The 21,380-nt window shown below is 38.0% G+C and overlaps 1 protein-coding gene across 1 annotated transcript; it reads right to left on the minus strand.

Moving 5' to 3' along the window:
• Positions 1-2,736: 2,736 nt before the first annotated feature.
• Positions 2,737-14,128, minus strand: LOC310927616 (calpain-5-like). Its single transcript, XM_083889962.1, has 13 exons — positions 14,047-14,128; positions 11,549-11,737; positions 11,229-11,363; positions 9,332-9,540; positions 8,939-9,131; positions 8,678-8,868; positions 8,412-8,489; positions 8,144-8,339; positions 7,933-8,055; positions 4,916-5,118; positions 4,244-4,365; positions 4,015-4,151; positions 2,737-3,004 (listed from the first exon to the last, which is right to left on the minus strand). Exons 2-13 carry the CDS (start codon positions 11,711-11,713, stop codon positions 2,822-2,824), a joined length of 1,935 nt encoding a protein of 644 aa, XP_083746088.1. The 5' UTR covers positions 11,714-11,737; positions 14,047-14,128; the 3' UTR covers positions 2,737-2,821.
• Between the last annotated feature and the right edge of the window lie 7,252 nt (positions 14,129-21,380).

Consider the following 21,380-nt stretch of genomic DNA (forward strand, 5'->3'; position numbering starts at 1 on the left):
AAAACTGTATTAACACAAATTTGACCTGGATACATATTTTGTTTGTATCTAAATTAATGTTTTTATCAGACAACATAGTATGAATTTGGAAGAAAACTCTTACCTGATAAATATTAACTTTTAATCTTTTAATATATGCATTCATTTTCCATGCGCTGGTGAAACCAACAGCGTGTTCACTGAAGTCACAACATTTCAGCTTTTTGTTTTTTTATTTCAGGGCCAGATTGTGAAAAAACATTTTTCCAAAATTTGTCCAAAACATCATACTATAGTATGTCCTCCAAATTTTGACCCAAAAGAGTTTGATAAAAAAAAAAAAAAAATTTGACCAAAAGTTATGTTGTCCAAAATTTGTCCAAAACGCCATACAATAGCATGTCGTCCTTATTTTGACACAAAAAAGTTTGAAAATAATTGTCCAAAATTCGACCAAAAGTTATGTTGTCCAAAATTTGGCCAAAAAAAGTCAAAATAAATTTGGTCCAAAATTTGACCAAAACGTTATGTTGTCCAAAATTGTATCAAATCGTCATACTATAGCATGTCGTACAAAATTTGACCAAAACAAGTCCAAAAAAAATACACACTTTATATTAATTTATTCAACCTGAAATGGTCAGTTTAATCAATAATCAGCACCAAGACCTAATCTAAGGATTAACATATATATGAGCAGAGATGTGAACTGGATATGATTTAGTCTTAAAATTGTAACTCATAGATGATGTTACTGCTGCTACATGTTTGGCCTGAATGCCTGACTAGTGAAAGGTCACTAACATGTCTAATATGTTACCGAGCACCACCCTCCTCTTTCCCTTTGGTTTTTCCTTTTTTTTCTTTCCTATTGAAGATGAGAATGGTCACGATCACTACTATATGTTTGAATCCTGTTACCTTGAGGTCACGTAATAATAATAATTGAGATAATAAGGCTTGTTTTCTTGTAATAATGGGATAATACAATTAAAAGGTTGTTCCCTATTTATGAATAGTTTTTCATCAGAGATGAGGTCTAACACAATCAGAAGAAAAAAAGTGTTATGCCAAAATATCACATTAATTTGTCTCATCACAAGAAAATAAGCCTTGTTACCATTAGTTAGACTTGCTTTCACAAGATAACAGGCCATTATCTCGTGATGACGAGATTATTATTCTGTGATATTAAGATAACAGAATGAAATGTGTTTTTATTGTGAGTCTCTGGGCAGATTAAACCGAGGGAATGTGAGCAGACAGTATTGATTTCATGATTGTACCTTATCCTAACAAGCACTGAGAACAGAATCTAGTAATAGAGGTTCATGTTGTCTCCTAACATTCCTCCCACAAACTCATCCCTGTACAGACGTCAGTCATTTCCCATGTGGCTTCCCTCTGTGTGTGTGTGTGTGAGTGTGTGTGTGTTAGAGGGCTACCTCAATCTGCACTAGAAGATGCCTCACCTGTGTCGTTCCACCTTAACTCCGAGGTGCAGGGTAGCTACTTAGTCATGTTGCACCTCCGTTGTACACCAAATGTACAGAAGATGAAGGAGTGATGTTCGACGGGAGGATGCAACAGAAAATCATGCATGTAAAACAAACTATACACTGTATCTCATCTCCACATAGGTTAAGATTGTTAGTATGTATGTATGTAAATATGATCAGAACCCCTCCTCCCCACCCAGAATTATGTAACTTAAAATGACAATATTCAGGTTGCTCTATGGTATGTATCAATAAATGTTTTGCACCCTGGAAATCAAAAGAAGAGAAAAACACACACACACGCTGTCTCTGCACTCCTGGATCCAGCTCTCCTGTTCATTGGACACTCCTTCATCTGGACAGATGCAGCACTCTGTGTCTGTCCCGGGAACCACTGCTGACTGTTAGTACATGTACGTGTGCGTGCGGTAGGCGAGTGTGTCGGGGGCGGTCCTGTCACGGGATGTTTTTCGGCATCTGCCCCATGTACTGTACAGGTCTGAACTATGAGCACAAAGGTGAATTTTGGGACAAGAGACACTGCAAACGTGCCCCTTTTTTCTGTGGTTGCGCCTGTACATTCCTATCTTCTGAATGTGTAAACCTGTACACGTGGTGTGAAAATTCCTCTATTAATGTGTATCAAGAGAATGGAACAAAGACAAAAAATGTTACTTTTTAAATTATTATTATCATTATTATTATTACTCTTATTATTGTCTAGCTTTGTAAAACTGCTGAACCATCTGTCATACCTCAGCAGGCCTTTCCCCATCTTTGAAAAAGGACAAAGGGTTGACGGGGGAAAATCCGGTTTTGGATAAACTATTTTTAATTGTGGTTGAAGCAATAGACTTTTTGAACTTTGAATTGTGCATGGCTGTGTCTTGAGTGTAAAAAAAAAAAAATCAAACAAAATATTGCAGTTTGGGAACTGGACTGAAATAAAAAGAGGAAGAAAACCAGAGATGTGACATGTGCTTAGGCCTTTATAATTTCCCTTTTTGGTCATTTACGGTTTTGCATATTGTCAATATTCATGAGAACAGATGACAGGAAGAGATGAATTTAAAAAGTTTGTACATACTGTATAGTAACTTACTCTTAATAATACCAATGGTAAACAGTTTATAAATATAAAAATGATACAGTAAGACTATATTACTCACAGTATGTATGCTGCAACTAAACAGGAATGATTTGCTAAAATATCAAGATAAAAGTTGTACTTAAAAAAGAAAGAAACATGAGTCTTATATACAGTGTAATGATGGAACATGTGTTTGTTCTGTTTAGTGCTTTGATGATGGCATGTTATGTTCAGTAACTTTCACTGACGGCGGTCACATGGCGGTCAGCTGAGTCGAGGTGACGATCCTCAGGCTGATGGCGCCGGGCATCTCGTCAGCCATCTGCCGGCCGCGCTTCCTCAGCTGGAGCCTCTGAGGTTCATCGGGGTCTTTGACCGAGCCGGACAACATCACCTGACCCATGAACTCGTCCTTCACAGCGTTACTGTTCCACACCTGAGGGAGAGCAGTCAGGCTTTTTAAAGAATTATCTGTGTTTATGGTGAAAACGCAGCCTACATCTGGATGTGGATGTATTTAAAGACCACAGGGTTAGCACAGTGTAGAAAATAAATGACAGCTGTGCATTAATGAATGATGTTGTTAAGGCTGATGCATTTCTGAAAATATTGCTTGATGATGCTCTGGAGCCATAGTGAAAGGAGTCATATTATACCCTATTTCCCCAAGTTAACCTAGTTACCTGGTGTCCTAATGAAAATGTTTGTGACATATGCAATACAATAAAAATGAAGCACCACAGCAGTTCAATCACGCTGCCAAAACAGCCCTGTTCAGAATGCTCAGTTTAGTAGTATCTCTTTAGGTCCACCTTAAAGGTCCACCTTAAAAAAAAGTCAACCAAAACTTAAGGAACAGGAAATGACATCAGCCACAGAGGCTACTGGGAGCTAACAGCAGTTAGCATTTGAGAAAAGTGATCATTTGCAGGCTCTAGCAGGCACATTGCCGTCATATATAACATGTATCCACTGGACAGATAAATCCTCTGAGGCTGGAAGTTTGTGTAGAACTCTGTGCTGCACTGTGGAGCTAAGAGTAGAAGAAAGAGTTGACTTTGCGGGCTTCCGGTTTTTGGATACCGTTGCCCTCGCCTACACTCTCGCGTGTTTTACGGACAAAGCTGAGCGCTAAATTCCCAGGCATTAAGCGCATTGTGACGTCCCAATGAGCACAGAAGTCAACATCATGTGTTTTATTTCCTGTACTTAGACTGAGGAGGACCACAAAAACATGAGTGAGTCATCTTTTTTCACACTTTGCTGACTGATAGGACCTCCAGAGTCCCAAATATAAGGATTTAAATGATTAAAAAGTTGATTTAGCATAAAATGTGCCATTTAAGGTGAGGGTAAGGGGCTAGGTAATGCATTATGTCAATGATTTGTCCTCAGTGACATAAAAAGCTTATGCATATGTGTTAGATATGATTGTTGCCATCTTACCTCCACAGTTATGGGCTTTCTAGGTTTCTTCCTGTAGAAAATGCCGCTGATTGTGAACTCTGGCTCTAAGGTGTCCCTCTTGACGGCTGATTTCACTGACCGACCCTCACAGGTTATGATCACGTAAGGGTCTGCGCCTGCATGAAAACACGTAAAGATACAGTGTGTTAGAGTAAAAACACACTGGTGACATGTCATAGGACGGACGGAGGGTAAAGTGGCCTCTTACCTCCTGCGCTGTCCTGGTTCTGCAGTCCTTCAGCTCCATGGACGTAGACATGAGTCACAGCTTGTGGGTATCCAAGGAATGAACTCCAGCATTTGACCTTTGGCTTGTCCACCATCAGCTCCCTGTGAGAATTAAAGGACAATAACGTCATTCTCTGATTGATGCTGAAGTCAGACGACATGATCTTTCGGTCTGTTACGATGTTTCATGGTTACTTCAGGTAACTTTGTCGGCATATGACCTTGCAGTCAGAAAATTAAAGGAGTGCCAAATGTGATGTTATGTCTGTACACGTAAACTCGTTATAGCTTCGACGACCTGTGAGAAAATGTAACTAGATCCTGAGTTTCAACTTACTGGAACGCCAGAAACCAAGCTAAATATTGCAAAACAACATCTCCGGCCAAAAACAGCAATGGGAGCATGATGGTAATTTATACGTGATTTAATGAGAACAGACTATAACCATTATGGGTCACAGTTTATAGCCTCCACTTTCCAAACCACTCATTTGTGTGCTTTTCTTGGACATTATTCATCCGGTGCCTGAGATTGAACAGGCAGAGAAAAGCGATGTCCTCACTTTTCCTCAAGTGAGAGGAAAAGACCTGATAATCGTAAAGATATGTGAACGTTAACCTACGTATATAACTGATGCTATCACAGCCGTACCTGCAGGCTGAGTCCACGTCAGTAAAAACACGGATCATGTAATCCCCCAGCGTCAGAGGTTTGAAAGTGGTGGGGATGATGACGTAGCGGCCTTGCTGCAACGAGCACCTCATGAACACTGTCCGAGAGTTGATGTAGGTGGACGTGGCCACGCACTGTTGTGTCAGGATGTCGTGCATCCGGTATTTCCTGTTCAGCTCCACCTGGAAAACAAAACAAAATAAAAAAATCTGGTATTTACTTAATACTTGATTACCAAATAATTGAGGTACAGGGGAGTTTAAACGAACAGTGTGTGGAATCCTGTTCATTCTCGTTTTAACCCTTTAAGGTTCTACTCAACCATTTGGTCGACCACACTTAAAGTCACTATATCTCATTGAAAAATGCATCAAGCTGAACTCACTAACACATAATGTGACTTGTGAATGTTGTACTTTATGAATTATGGAAACCAGGTTTATTATGAACAGACGTCTCAACCGTTTGGTAGAGGCCTGTATCTGAAATACTGTAGGGTCTAATTTCACGTTATTGTTATCGTAAGTAAATAAAATATAAAATTGGATTCACGTGATTATTTTCATTTTATTGTATCAATCCTATTTGTTGATACAAAACATGATGGATGAGATAGGGTTTCAAATATTACCACACATAACTGCACTATTGTTAAAATGATATATAACACAAAGATGATTAACCAGGTTTCTTATGTTTCACATAAGATGTGCATGTAGAAGAAATATGGTCTGCTGCCCACATCTGTTCTTCTGCCCCCTGGTGGCAAAATGTTGATATAATTTTTTTAAAATTCCATGTAAGTGTGCACACAGTGACTTTACATGACAAGGGTTCTTCTTTAAAATCAGTTTTAAAGCTTGCAGCAGTTCAGCAGACCACATGCACACACAGCTGCCCTTTGTTTTTGTTTTTTTAAATCACAGGCCTTGCTCTTAGTATCACCAGCGTTTATTGCTGTCCAGACGTTGCCCCCTTTTTGGCAGCACTTGTGTCAGTATGACAAGAGTGTACAGTGTGTGTTTGAACTTAGCCAGATCCCTGATGAGGAAATTGCCCTGTGAGGAATGTGGCAGTCTGATCCCTGCACAGAATAATCTATTCTGTCAAATGTTCAAGCTGTGTCGTGCGTTATCTGTTAAAGGGCACATATTAAACCCTATTTCTCCAAGTTAACCTAGTTCCCTGGTGTCCTAATGAATCTGTGACATGCTTTGGATGAAGCACCACAGCAGTTCAATCACCCTGACAATACAGCCCTGTTCAGAACGCTCTGTTTAATAGTATCTCTTTAGATCCACCTTAAAAAAAATAAACATAAGGGACAGGAAATGACATCAGCCACAGAGGCTACTGGGAGCTAACAGCAGTTAGCATTTGGAAAAGTGATCATTTGCAGGCTCTAGCAGGCACATTGCCGTCATATATAACATGTATCCACTGGACAGATAAATCCTCTGAGGCTGGAAGTTTGTGTAGAACTCTGTGCTGCACTGTGGAGCCAAGAATAGAAGTTCTCGCAAACTCTCAGCACTCTACGGACAAAGCAGAGCTCCGTGAGACAACAGTTCCAGGAATTTAGCGCATTGTGACGACCCAATGAGTGCGGAAGTCAACATTGTGTGTTTTATCTCCTGTACTTAGACTGAGGAGGACCTCAAAAACATGAGTAAGTCATCTTTTTTCACACTTTGTAGACTGATAGGACCTCCAGAGTCCCAAATATAAGGATTTAAAGATTAAAAAGTTGATTTTGCATAATATGTCCCCTAAAAAGTGAACTCTTGGAGTTCTTTCTCTAGTTTATTTTGTTGTTTCTTTGTGCCGATAATCTCCTGCACTATCATTTTGGTTGCAGTGCCTGTTTATCAGCCTCCCTGGTTCAATACATTTCCCGAGAAAAATAAGTACAATTTCAAGAATATTATGTTTAATTTACCATTTACATGTGTGCATTACTATAAGATCACAGTGGATTTATATGATTCTGAGACTTAAAATCATAGTATTTCACATTATGATTAGATTCTAATCAAAATTCATCCTATGGGCCAGATCGGACCTGCGGGCCTTATGTTTGACACCACTGTTATATACTATTAAATGTTAAATTTAATACATTTAATAACATGATAAACATAACCTAGCATATTATTATTATTATTATTGTGAATTACAGGCTATCAATGAGTGCTATCTAAAGTGCTATCACACATCCAGTATATTACCTTACATCCCTTTAGTGGGGACCAGAACAGGTGAGCGTCATTGTTTGCATTTGTTAAGAATCCAAATGTAGTGTTTTCAGTCTTTATTCTATAAATAATGTATTTAGTTTTTCTCCCAGAGATTTGGGAACAAACCTGCAGATGGGTTGTGGAAAATATTTCTATGGTGACCCAGAAAATTGTCCGTTTATGTCAGTTTTATAATGTATCTATATATTGAATAGAACATGCCTAAAATGATGCTGGAAATCTAAATGGTTTTATCTGGTAAAAAGGGTTAGGGTTAGGGTTAGTTCAAAATAATATTAGGTTTAACACAATTGCCAAGAAAACACTGATATTTTTTACCTCACTGAGATGTTAGAACACTCAAATGTGTCTGATTCCACTGTTTCTCAGCTTGAAACAATCAGCTAAAGTATGCGCATTCTTTGTGTTTACGATGATGTGATTCACTTGTTAAATTATCTGTTTTTGTTTCTGATAAACCTGTCAAGTCAAGTCTGTCTGACGAAAAAAAAAAAAAAAAGGTTTTGGCCAAAATTGAAGCCAAAAGTTGATGAAATGACTCCAAAATAATCAAATTCTTGAAAAATGCCGTTGACCCAGACGCTCACCATTTCCTTTTCTAATGAGCTCATCACCCGTTAGTTGTGCAACATTTCACAAAAACTTCAAATCTTTTCTTGTCCCACGGTTTCTAAATCGCGGTGCTTACAGTGATTCAATTATTTTACTAAGACACTGGGAAAGGGATAGACAAATTACCTTGTAGACACCGAACCCAATGGTGATATTTTCTCCTTGACCGAATTTTCTGTGGATCTTCATGTCTTTCTGTTGCAAGGAGATTAGAACCTCGTCGACCTCCTTTGTAACATCAAACAAATACTACAAAAGAAGAAGAAGATAAACATGAGTGAGTGAACAGACACAAGCTTCAGCTCAGGTAAAGGATGTGAAGAGAAGGTGCAGTTACCTGTGGATTTTGCAGAAAGGTGCTCTTGTGGTTGGCGCATCCACCACAGCGGTTTAACAGCGGATCTGCGTTTTTAGTCCAGCTCCCAAAGTGCACAACCTCATTCCAGGTCTTATGAACACTAATGGCTGAAGTGTTGATGAGACGGCAAACGTCTGCCTCTGTGAAGTACTTGCACCAGTCTGAGAAAAACATCCTGGGGAGGAACATGTGTCACTATAATGCACTTTGAAAGAGGAAGGTGGATCTTTGGAGCTTAATCACTGACCAGAACTCGCCATCATCCTCCACGGTGATACCAAGCTTTCCTCTCTCTGTATCACCAACCTTTGACCATTGTTCGGAGCTGAAAAATGAGAAACACATAAGAAAGAAGGAATGTCATGGATGGCGTTTTCAGAAGTGGACAGACTCTTGTACCACAATACTGGAGAACTCTCATAATAGAAGAAGGAAAAAGCAGCAGGAAGATTTGTCCTCTTGCCTCAAAGGGTCAAAAATGTCCTGCTCAAATGCAGGGAAGAATAAATTCACCTGTCACTCCAGGCTCCATTCCACTCAGTCTTTCCCCATGGGTTCCTCATGCGGATCAGAGGGATAGTTTCGTTCTTAAAGTAGGCCAGAAGCCCGTGACCCAAACGCACCTTCTTCACTGCAGTTATGGAGTACGCGTGACCTTTCACCAGTCCGTTTGCCATCTTGCTCTCAATTTCATGAGGTTCTGCCTGAAAGAAACTGACAACAATGAGTATGGTCTTCAGAAGAAAGGACTCACTTCGACAGAACATTCCAAACCTTGATGGAGCAGCTTATGATTCCTCCACGATCATAAACCTTCAGAAGATCCTCAAACAGCTGGTCTTGTTTTGTCTGGTCTTTGTAGTAACCTCCTTCCTGCAGGCTGATGGCTTCAGCCACAGCTCCACTGAAATCCACCACTGCATCTCCAGTGTTTCCCCCCTCCAGGGATTCATAGCAGCCAGAGAGTCTGGACACAGAGCAGGATACCACAAGGTCAGCCAGAAGTTAGACAAAATATTACAATAAGAAATGTGTCATATTCAAGGATACAACTGAGGAAATTATATGTATTTGTAAATCACACTTTAAAAATACAGCACAGTTGATGCTTTGAACAAACGTATAATATAATATAATATAATATCCATAACTGCATGCATTACTGACTTTGCATAGGCCTTCTCTAACAGAGCGCTCCAGAATTCATTGTTGGTTTTTGAGTGACAGTAGATGAGCTCTCCATTGATTGTCGGCAGCCGGTCGTCCACCACCACATCCAGCCACTCTCCGAAAACCCAGAATTGAAAATGAAAGATTCCCGCGTAGTCTTCTGGATGTTTGGGATCCCATTCCTGATCCTTAAAGTCAGGAATCACCTGTAAACAAAGACAATGTAAAAATGTCAGTGTGATGTAGCTGTATGGACAAATACAGCATTTAAAGAAATGACTTGGGTGTAATTATAAATGCTGTCACAAGGATTCACAATATATTAATACAATATACAAATATTGTATAAATATGTAAATGTAGTAGCTTTTTGTAATCAAGACACCGAATGAGCACATTACTGAGTGAAGGTTTGACTGTATCTTTTGCTGGAGGCCTCCATAAAAATATAACTTCAGCTTTATTTCACAACGTAAATACTGTTTAAAGTAAACTTAAAGGTGCATTATATAATAAATCTAAATCAACTGGCCATAAAATCCTCCTAATGTCACAGAGACTCATGAATAATGTTCATATAACAAACTGAACTCACCAACAACAACAGTACAGACAAAATATTTCCACTAAAAAAAATATTTTGCGGACTGCAAATCATGTTTATGTTTTGAAATCATGTTTTGGCATGTGGCGCCACCTCCCGGCGACTACCAATCATTGCAGTCAGTAGAGTCTCAGCTGCCGAGCAACCACGGGTTGCCAGTTACGTCAGAAAACAAAACCTAAAAGACCTCGGTATTTTGAATTTGAATGTAGTAACCGTTTTTGGCCACATTCCTACATATGGCACCTTTAACGGTTTGGTGTATTAATCTCAGTTAGGTTTATCGGCGCCCTTTAACTGTACGGTCTCAAACTCGCGTCCCGAGGGCCACATGTGGCACCCTAAATTGACCTCATGCGGCCCGCCACTTGATATCCAGGTATGCATTTGGTTTTTGATTCTATAGAATCATTTAGCATGTATGTATGTATATATATAAATATAATTTCTGCAATATCATGATGGATTTGAAGCTCATAAGCCTACTGAAGTGCGTTAGGTGTGTACTCTAATACAGAGTATTAGGGCTGTATTGAAACAAAAAAGTACACTTTTGAGAATAAAGTCATAATTTTTCAACAAAAAAAGTTGTAATTGTGTATTTTTTTCCCACTTTTTTTCCTTGATGTGTGCTTATACACCTTTGTAGTTTTTTTCCTTAAACAGTATGACTCCTTTTTGATTGACTAACCCCCTCCTGACCTGTATAGATGCTCATTGGCCTCCACGTAATTTGAGTTTGAGACCCCTGAATTAAAGCACTGAATTCATTAAAATGTCACAGTATAATGAATCCATCGACCAGCAAAAAACATCAGTCACTTGGACAAAGGAATTTAAAGGTGCCATACGTAAGAATGTGGCCAAAAAAAGGTTACTGCACTCAAATTCAAAATGTCTTTCAGGTTTCGTTTTCTACGCCATTGTTGCTCAGATGTAACTGGCAACCTGTGGTTGCTCGGGAGCTGAGACTCTACTGACTGCAATGATTGGTAGACGGCAGTAGGTGGCACCACATGGCAAAACATGATTTCACAACATAAACAAGATTTGTGGTCTGCAAAAAAATGTTTTAATGCAAATATTTTGTCTGTACTGTTGTTGTTGGTGAGTTCAGTTTGTTATATGAACATTATTCCTGAGTCTCTGTGACATATTAGGAGGATTTTATGGCCAGTTGCTTTAGATTTATTACATAATGCATCTTTTAATTTGCTGTCAGTTGTAAGTAAATCCCTTGGGCAAATTTCACCTTGAGCAGCAAATATACAGCAACACAACTAAACTAACTTTCTTCCAGAGGTTCGACTTTAAAGCCAGGCAGGAACAGGCAGCCACGAACCAGCAGTTTCCTACAACTCCCTGGTTCAGGTCGTGGGAGCTGATGCCCTCAACAAACAGATGGGGTTCACCAGTGCTTATTTCCTGCAATAGAAAAAGAAATTGGAGGGCGTTATTACACAGAAATGTCTTAATGTACAGGTTTATATACAGGCTTTCACTGGCCTTGACTGAAAACCTCCACAATAAATGTTTATGACGTTACTTTCCATGTAGCCGTTATGGGAAGCTTGTAAAGCTGGATGTTAATGATGAACTGAGTCACTCACCCCTGGTCGTTTCCACACCACAATACCAGGAGGCGGTCTCCTAAAATACAGCGATGAATTGGTGGCTGGAAATTCTGGATCCTCAAACAGCGTCTTGTCCTTGATGCAGTTGTTCTTCAGCTCATTGTAGTGCTGGTTTTTGTACGGCGTAGCAGAGGAGAACATGGTCCAGATGCTGAAGCCTTGCAGCTGCAAAATGATGACAGACCGGATATTTTTTGTTTGTTTTGTGTAGTGTATGAGGGCAGGCTCTCCCTCTGGCCTCTCACACTAAGTCTGCTGGACTCTATCATATTAATGTGTGCACTGTTTATTTCCCACAACAGATTTTCCACTGAGCCAGTGACCCCCAGATGAATACATAAGAGCTTTAAAACATCCAATTTCATGCCAGGAAATAAATACTGCGCAATATATATTTAGATGTGTTGAAACAAACAAAGCAGCAATTGTTGGGCCTTTTTGGAATAGTGACTACAAAATGACTTCAATTCATAGCACTAAACTAAAGAACTATAATTAACTTGGAAACCAGTACTGGGCAAGTCTATTTTCTTGTTTTCACTCCTATTAGTAGGCTACTTACTTTAATATAGTAAGTTATATATTTTTGATTATCTTCTTTGTACAGTGTTTCTCAATCCTGGTCCCAGTGCCCTGCATGTTTTAGAAGTATCTTACTCCAGGGCAACATCTAAAACATGGCAGTGGCAGTTTGTCCCTGAGGACCAGGATTGAAAAAGACTGCTTTAATCCATGAACAACAAAAAAAGACGCTACCAGTGTGTGTAATCCTAAATCTGTGTTTTGACAGCTTTGTTAAGAGAAGCACTAAATGTGTCGAAGGCTGTTTTCATAACTGAAGCAGTGATGAACAGTTTTGCCTCCAGAGAATACAGATATTTTAACCTTCGATCTTTATCCCCTTCACACTGACCCACGAGATCACGTGTGTCAAACTCAAGGCCCGGGGGCCAGATGTGGCCCGCCACGTCATTTTATGTGGCCCGCGAGTGATTCATTGGTCTTAAAAATCTGTGTTAAAATAGGTCTATGCTGCTTTAAGGCGTGCGTTGACAATAAACTACATTTCCCACAATGCATGGCGATTGCGTTACCCGCAAAGTGACGGCATCCTGCCACTAGATCGCAGTGTATTATTGTAAATGCATCATGCAACGAGAAAAATTGAGATTGAGACTGTGATCGCAGCAGAATGTGAATGAAATATTTGTAACTTCAATAAGTAATACATACATAAAGTTATTTAGCACTATGTTACGGAGTAGTTACCTTTATTTTACAAGTTACATTTATTGTGTATGACAGTTACATCTGGCCCATTTGAGGGTAACAATTATGCTGATGTGGCCCTCAGTGAAAATGAGTTTGACACCCCTGCACTAGAGGCTGCATTTGGTCAGTCTGAGCAGATACGGTGTATATATATATATATATATGTCCCAAAAATAACACTGGAATTTACTGGAAGCAGCTTTGGCAGAGAATTTGTTCTTCATAAGAGATGAGGTGGAACAACAAGCGATTAGAGGTCTGGAGTAATAAACACAGCAACATACCTTATTTTATATGGATATATATTTAAACATAAAGCTGCTTTAGTTATTGCTTGTTTTTCTCTCTCTCCTTTTAATGTTGTTATTGTTGGTACATATACAGGAACTTATTTCATGATATTCATTTATGCTATAGATCTTGTAAGATCCAGGTCTTGTGAGATACTGTTTATTGTGATCTGGCAACATACAACATAAAAAACTTAATCTAAGGCCCATATTGGAACTGTATGAAACTATTCTAAAGTACTTCTGCTCAGCGTTTCCTCCTCCAGGTGACGTACCTGACTTTATCTCCCTCCCAAACACTAGTGGCCTACATGTAAGTGCCTTGTCAGAGCCACACCCCGGGCTGTGTTTGTTCTTTCTTATGTAGGACTTTATTACGTGCCGTTCTTTTACTATTCAAATGTGATATTGTGAAGAAGGAATGTTGGCGTCGCGGCCACCGCGTGTTTTATTGAGGAAACAAAGCAACTCGTGTGTCAGCTGTGGGACCAGGTTGTGAGCTTGTTGGTGCTTGTGAGTGAATGTTATCTGTTTGAGAGTTCCTGGCAAATGTGGTCAGGCAGGTTATTTTTGGTTGGTTATTTGCTCTTCTGTAAGTGTGACACAGGTCTGTGAAAGGTGAAATTTGTTGTTGTACTTTATCTGACATGACGTGTGATGAAGTGTACATGCAGGCACATGACAGTGGTGACAGAGAGGTCACTTTAAACATGTTTAAAGTCCTTGTCAGTGTTGTCGGGAACACGTCAGGTCTAAGTTTCATATTTTAAGGGTCTAAGGGAAAATAATTCAACTTCAGAATCTAAAGATAGTAATTACTCAGTTAGAGCACAATAAAGTGGAGCTGAGCATTTACCTGAACTAGAGTCCATGCGTGTGAACTTACTTTAAATATTAAAAAGCAACACTTACCTGTGCAGAGCTGTCTTGTTGTTGTCGTGATCAAAGAAAACACCTTCGTTGGCCTGTAAAGCTCCTGTGAGATGTGTTCAAATCAATCCTGCGTTGGTTTTTGTAACATCCGTCCCATAGAACTGCATCTGTGACGCCCTTTCTGAAACCCAAGACTTAACCTCTGGCTGCGAGGACTTCCCTGAATACATTTACCCAAACTCTAGCTGAAAACTGGTCTGACGAGAGCGCCTCTCTGCAGCAGGAGGTGTTGTGCAAAGGCTGATATGTTGATTACAACAAGGAGGGAAGGGAAAAATGAAACTGAACACCTACTGCCTCCTACAACCGAGCAACTCAAAGGTAAAACAAGTGAGAACTTGCCCTGGTTACCTTCAATTAAAAGAAAAACCTTTCATGGAGAGTAATATTTCCCATATATCTGTTTTTGTTAAAGGTCCATTAAAGGTGCAGAGGCTATTACAATTAACAATAAACAAGATAGATAGATAGATAGATAGATAGATAGATAGATAGATAGATAGATAGATAGATAGATAGATAGATAGATAGATAGATAGATAGATAGATAGATAGATAGATAGATAGATAGATAGATAGATAGATAGATAGATAGATAGATAGATAGATAGATAGATAGATAGATAGATAGATAGATAGATAGATAGATAGATAGAAGGATGGATGGATGGATGGATGGATGGATAGATAGATAGATAGATAGATAGATAGATAGATAGATAGATAGATAGATAGATAGATAGATAGATAGATAGATAGATAGATAGATAGATAGATAGATAGATAGATAGATAGATAGATAGATAGATAGATAGATAGATAGATAGATAGATAGATAGATAGATAGATAGATAGATAGATAGATAGATAGATAGATAGATAGATAGATAGATAGATAGATGATTTTTTATTTTAGGTAACTGAAAAGAAATATTTTACTTAGTCCAAGGTCAATTATATTAACCCTTTAAGGTACGCACCAAGAAAAAAGCAAAAGCATTTTATTATTTTATTATATTTACTTATATATGATAACAATAACGTCACATTAGACCCTACAGTATTATAGATACAGGCCTCTACCAAACGGTTGAGACGTCTGTTCATAATAAACCTGGTTTGCATAATTCATAAAGAACAACATTCAGAACAAGTCACATTAAGTGTTAGTGAGTTCAGCTTAATGCATTTTTCAATGAGATATAGTGACTTAAAGTGTGCTCGACCAAATGGTTGAGTAGTACCTTAAAGGGTTAAACAAACGTAGCAATAAGCCATGTAAAATCCCTTTACTGTCAGTGATCTGTGTAATAAGACACGCTGGCAGTTTATCAAGATAATCTTGTTTCAATAACTCCAGCTAAGGTAAAGAACAGGGCCAGAGAGGAATGCCATGGATTAAGCCAACAGAAATAAGAGGGGGGAGGAAAATATCTCATCACTTAGTGTGTGTGATGTAAAACTGTTTAAAAAGAAGACAGCAATTACTGTGTCAGAGTGCAGCAAATCCCGCTATTTAACCCTGGTGTCACTTTCACAGACGTCAGAGCATCCGGTGAATGCAGCTCGGCCAGAGTGAGGCCAGACAGAGTCTCATTCAAATGAAAAACTGTGTACCTTGTTAGCTTATACTGTACATTCATTGATACATTGGTTTTCATTTTGCCAACAAACATTAAATCCTTGTTTATTGTTAGACGTCTTGCCTCTCGTATTTTGACGATTATCGTTCCACTGTGAGCCACAATTCATGGACTTCACCTGCAACCAGGCAATTATTGGATGATACCAGCTGTCAATCTGGTCCACACATTATATGCTGTGCTTTATCATGGAGTCTCCTCTAAATGGGCAGAGGTGGGGGACTCAAGTCATGTGACTCAAGTCATGTGATCGCTCGACTAACGAATTCAGACTCGTCTTAGACTTTGAGTAAAATGAGCTGCATCTACTTTTTAAATGTAGATCATTGTTATGAATCATCCACACTACTGTTGAAAAGTCTGGAGTCACCTACACATTTTGTGTGTGTTTTCCAATAAAAGTCACACTTATTCATCAAAAGAGTTGCAAAATGAATAGAAATAGAAATGAAAAGTTTAGAAATAATGATTTTTGAAAACAGTTTAAGGGTACGAACGCACTCCTACCACAAGATCTCTAGCCGTATTTTTCAATAATACCACAGGGAAACTTGCAAAGGTCAATCAAACTGTCGTCATCCAAATCCCTCTGTCTTATTTTTAATTTATTTGCAAAGTGTTTTAAGTCCTTAAATCATGTATTTATTAATATTAATATCTTTTAGGGGGGAAAAAGAGAACAAATCTGGCTTAAAGTTTGTTGCACTACTGCCTCCTGGTTTGAGATATTAAATAATGTATGAAGATGAGAGGAACTCATGGGCAGCAGCAGTGAAAATGCAGCATATAATGTCAGAGCATACTTTTATCAAACTTTGCAGCAGAAGATGAGGACCTTGTGTCTCTCTCTATGGAGTTTGGTGTAGGAGAGTGAGTTCAATTCTCAGCCCTGAAATGATATCTAACAGCAAGATAAAGTACCAAACATATACTTATATATACATATATATATATATACAAGTATCATAAGATATCATAGACTTAAGCAGGCTTTGATTTTATAATGTGAGCCTTTCATTAAAGGTCCAGTGTGCAAGAATTAGGGCTGTTCACCTGCAGAAAATTTAAATATACAACCCATAACTGTGTTTGTATTACTCTAACATCACAAATATGTGGGTTTTTTTGTAGACTTAGAATAGGCCTGAATTTTTGTTAAATTAAATTAAATGTGTTAATTAAAAGCACAAGTGTAACATGGCAACTTATTTTGGTTCAATTGTACAACTTTATTTTGATCATTTTTTTAAAGTAATAAACTCATTTCAAATTGCAGTGTCATACAGTCGTTATTGGATATTTTGAGTAGATGCTTCAACCATTCAATCGTCAACTACTTTGGTGATCGATGAGCGTTTGTTTTTCTTGGAACTCTTATTTCTAAGAGTGTATGTTTGGCATTATTATGGGTGGTGGAGTATAGATCAATGGTCTGATTCTAGCTCAGCATTATTCAGTATTAAAAACCTGCACTTTGAATCCAGACAAGATATTGTTGATGATATAGTGCAGGTTGTGAATAGATTGATAAAATCAGGAGCTTGCATTGTGTTGTGTTGGGCCCCAGCCCATGTAGGAGTCAGTGGGAATGAAATTGCAGATAAATATACTAAACAGGCAGCATTAATATCCAAGTGTAATATAGTAAAGCATGATTAAAGCGTGAATGGCAATATTTATGGGACAATGAAGATACAGGCAGACATCTGTATAAAATACAAAAGAATGTTGGTTGGAGTTCTAATGAGGAAACATGCTGATGGTAAGTGTGAGTGTGCTCATCCCGAAACCATAGAACATGTTCTAGAGCAGTGTCCTCAGTACAATCAGGAACCACAAACACTGAGAGAACAACGAGCAGAAGTCAAGATAAATCTGAAAAGTACAGACATATTGCAGAGAAATTCTGGAGAACAATGTTTTCGAAGTATTTTTTTATGACTTGAAAAGTTATTTCATAGACTGTAGTGTTGTAGAATTCAGAGCCACACTCCTATCCAGAAGGTGGCGGTAGTGCACCGAAAAGCACTTTGTCAACCACCAAACAGGAAGCGCTGCATCATGGGAAATGGAGCAAACATTTGATTAGCAGGTCAGGTATGGCGGCGGCCAGGTATAGGAAGAAGACCGTGCTACAAGCCGTCTGAGAGGGCAGAGATGTCGGGGAGCTGGGGAGCCAAAGCGAAGAGTTCCAGAATGTTCTGCTGAAGAAGAAGACGATGGATGAAGAATACGAGCCGCCATGAAGACATTGAAGACCCGGACCGCGGTCCGCGGTCAGCCGCCATGAAGACCCGGTCCTCCGCTTCTTCTCCTCCTCTGACACGAGGAGAAAACAGTTTGTCCATTTTGTTTCTACCCTTATATATTGACCAATTCTATACATAAAACAGACTGTATATTAAGTAGACATATTATTCTGATAACACAGATTAGAAAACTAACTCCATTCTGTGACAAAATATAAAAATTTTGAATCTTAATTTTACTATGTATTTTATAACATTATTTTTTCTGTATAATTTTGCAACAAACAAACAATAATAATCTTTGTGCAGTTGCCAGATTTTACAATGAATTTAACCCAATAATCTTCAAAGAAACATTAAATTCCTGTTTTTATTAATAGCAAAAACAAAATGATCAATTCTCTTGCCTAATCTGGCAAATCAAATGTTTAAACTAATCTTTCTATATAGCATCTCCTTTATATTCTAAATAACTGAATTGTCAATTTTTACAATTTGTGACCAAATTATACAAATACAAACATTAATAAAATATCAATTTTACTATGTTTTTGGAATATACATTTTAATTTTTTTTTTTTTATTTTATAAATATAATTTTGGAGAACAATGGAACATAATCCCGTCTTTTGCATATCATGCTGCCTGTTTTTGTACAGTAGTTGCTAGATTTTCTAATAAATGTAACCCAGTATTCACAAAATAAAAAAAACTTGGATAATTCTGGGTTAGGGTCAGTTTTTCCTGTGTAGAACAGGTGTCTGTCTAATCTAATCTAATCCATTCCAATTTAAAAACAACAAGAACTGAAACATAGAGCTGTACATCAGAGATACATGAATAAAACATACAAACATTTGACCTCTAACATATTGAAATACTGTAGAAAATATAAAAATCAAAGTGTAAGTGGTCTTAAGAGGCTGTTTCATGAAAAAGTGAAGGCTTATGTTAAATCTAAATAAACTGATTCATTATTTTCAATGTGTTCCTCTAAACTATGACACAGTAGATGAAACTGATGTGGAGCCTGTTCTGACCTTTTGTACTTGACTTGTGAAAAACCACAAGTTAAACCATGTCCTGTCTTCTCTTCTGCAGAAACTGGAGACGTCCATCATCTTCTCCATGATGTCGGCTGCTTCTTCCACCGCTCTGAGACGATGAGTATTCACCAAAGTGTGTTTAGTCTGCTCCTTGAGCGTGGAGATGTAGTCAAACAGTGGAGCAGAAACTCTGTTCTTCCTCGCTTTGCTGCATCTCTCTAAACAAATGCAAATTTTTCCTGTTGTAGTGTCATTTGTTTATTTAAATAAAGCTTAAAATTAATGAGAAGCATTTCCCATTGGTAATATTTTCTTAGATATATTGACTGATTAGTTTAGTGAACTTGTGTCAGTTTATACAGATTATCAGCTGAGACGACAAACTGCTAACTAACAGTTGTAAACTTTCACAGAGATGTCTTCAGTAACTGTCAGTGATTGTAGTGACACAACTTCAGAGGTGGTGTAGTCTTACACTTATCACTAAAGTTGTGCGTTACTACGATCACTGACCGTTGCTGAAGACGTCTCTGTGAAAGTTAACCGTTTGCAGTTAAACTTTGTCGTCTCAGCTGATAATCTGTGTTCTGTTTGTTATATTGAGCCTGTACTTTGTCTTTAGCTCAGTCATTGACTTTTATTGTCACTTAAGATTTACTGAATGTACTTTTGTAAATGTTTGACTTATAGCATTTCCACTCACTTCATTGTAATGTTTTAACTTTATTTGTCTTTAGCTCTAGTGTTAACTGAGTCATTGAATGTACTTAGTAAATGTTTTACTTATAATATAGTTTTGTCTTTTGATAAATATACTCATGACAAAGAAAAGTGTATGATTGAAATGTTTTGAAAAAACAAGTTGAAACAAAGTATAGTTCAAGTTTTTATTTTTGAAACAACAATCCCTGCATTGCACTATCTAAACGCATGTTTCTCTCTGGACAATGAGCGCTCGAGGGATTCTTCTTCTCCTTCAAAAAAACTACAGCAAATAAAGAAAAAAAACTGAAGTTCTTTTGACTTTTCATTTAACTTAACAAATGCAAACAATGGTGCAGACTAACTAAACTAGGGAGTGAAAGAGAAGTTGGCCAGGAAACAATTATTGCAAGAGTCCAACTTCATCCTGGAAGACAAAGCACAACAACTTGAACAAACATGATGACATGCTGCAAGACAACATACTCACATGATGGTGCACAATTGTCTCTTCAAGGAGCTTCTGGTTCTTCAGCCAAGTGGAGCATCATCTCAACAGCATCCTGCAGCAGAAGACAAAGACATCAAGTTAGACATAGACACATTAACATAGGGCTGGGTATTCAAACAGATTTCACAAGGGACAATGGAAGACAAACTTTTTCCTGATTGAAAACCGGCTGTTAGCCAACAACATTAGCACAAGTATTTAAAGCAGCTTGTTGCATGAATGACTCGCATCTAATACCCTTTTGGGAAGAACAGGAGGACAATAGTAACGACGTGACATAAGTTGCTAAAGGTGAACCTGTCACGTGCGTCTTTCTGGTCATTTGCCATGGAAACGCATCACGAGTTAACGTTGACGCGGTATAGTGCAAGGCACTATACATTAATCGTTTTTTATTATCATGTAATATTGGTAATGGGTAACCAGTAGGGCTGCAAACGATTAATTAATCGATTACAAAAATGTTAACATTATATAAGCTTTGTGATTTTTTTTTAGCTTCTTAAATGTGAATATTGTCTGGTTTCTTTGCTCCATTCGACAAATATTTTTTTTTATAAAACTAGGTTCCAGGTTTGATAAACACCAACTATATTTTATGGACAAAAAGTGATTAATTGAGAAACACAGATTGATTCTAAAACTATACAGTATATTTCATTAAACACTGAAACGGCATCTCTAGCACTGTTTATTCGACAACATTTTCACTTCAAGATGGAAATTGTGGCACCGAGGCCATCTCTGCCAAGATGAAAGTCTGAGTGGTGAAAGAGCATTTACATTTTTTTAACATGGTTTAACACTCCTCCATGTAAGCTACTGCACTTTGTCAATTTTTGAAACAATAAAATGCCGTCACAGTAGGTGCACCGTATTCATTTTCCTTTTTTTGTTCTTTCCCAATCACACGCTGCTTGATACACATTGAGGCAATTTAAACCAAACGTTTAGCAAGGGGACAATGGAAGATATTTAAAAATGACATCTTCAGATGTTAGCTTACATAGTTAGAACAAGCATTCAAAGCTCAATGTCCTCAAAATTTGCAGCTTGTTGCATGAATGGGTCCAATAGCCTTTCTGGAATGTGGCTAACAGGAAGGACTATGTAGTGAGGGAAAAGCCCAAATTAAATAAAAGCAAAGTGATTGACCTCAAAT

Source organism: Microchirus variegatus, assembly GCF_963457635.1.
Source record: "Microchirus variegatus genome assembly, chromosome: 5".
Classification (NCBI taxonomy): domain Eukaryota; kingdom Metazoa; phylum Chordata; class Actinopteri; order Pleuronectiformes; family Soleidae; genus Microchirus; species Microchirus variegatus.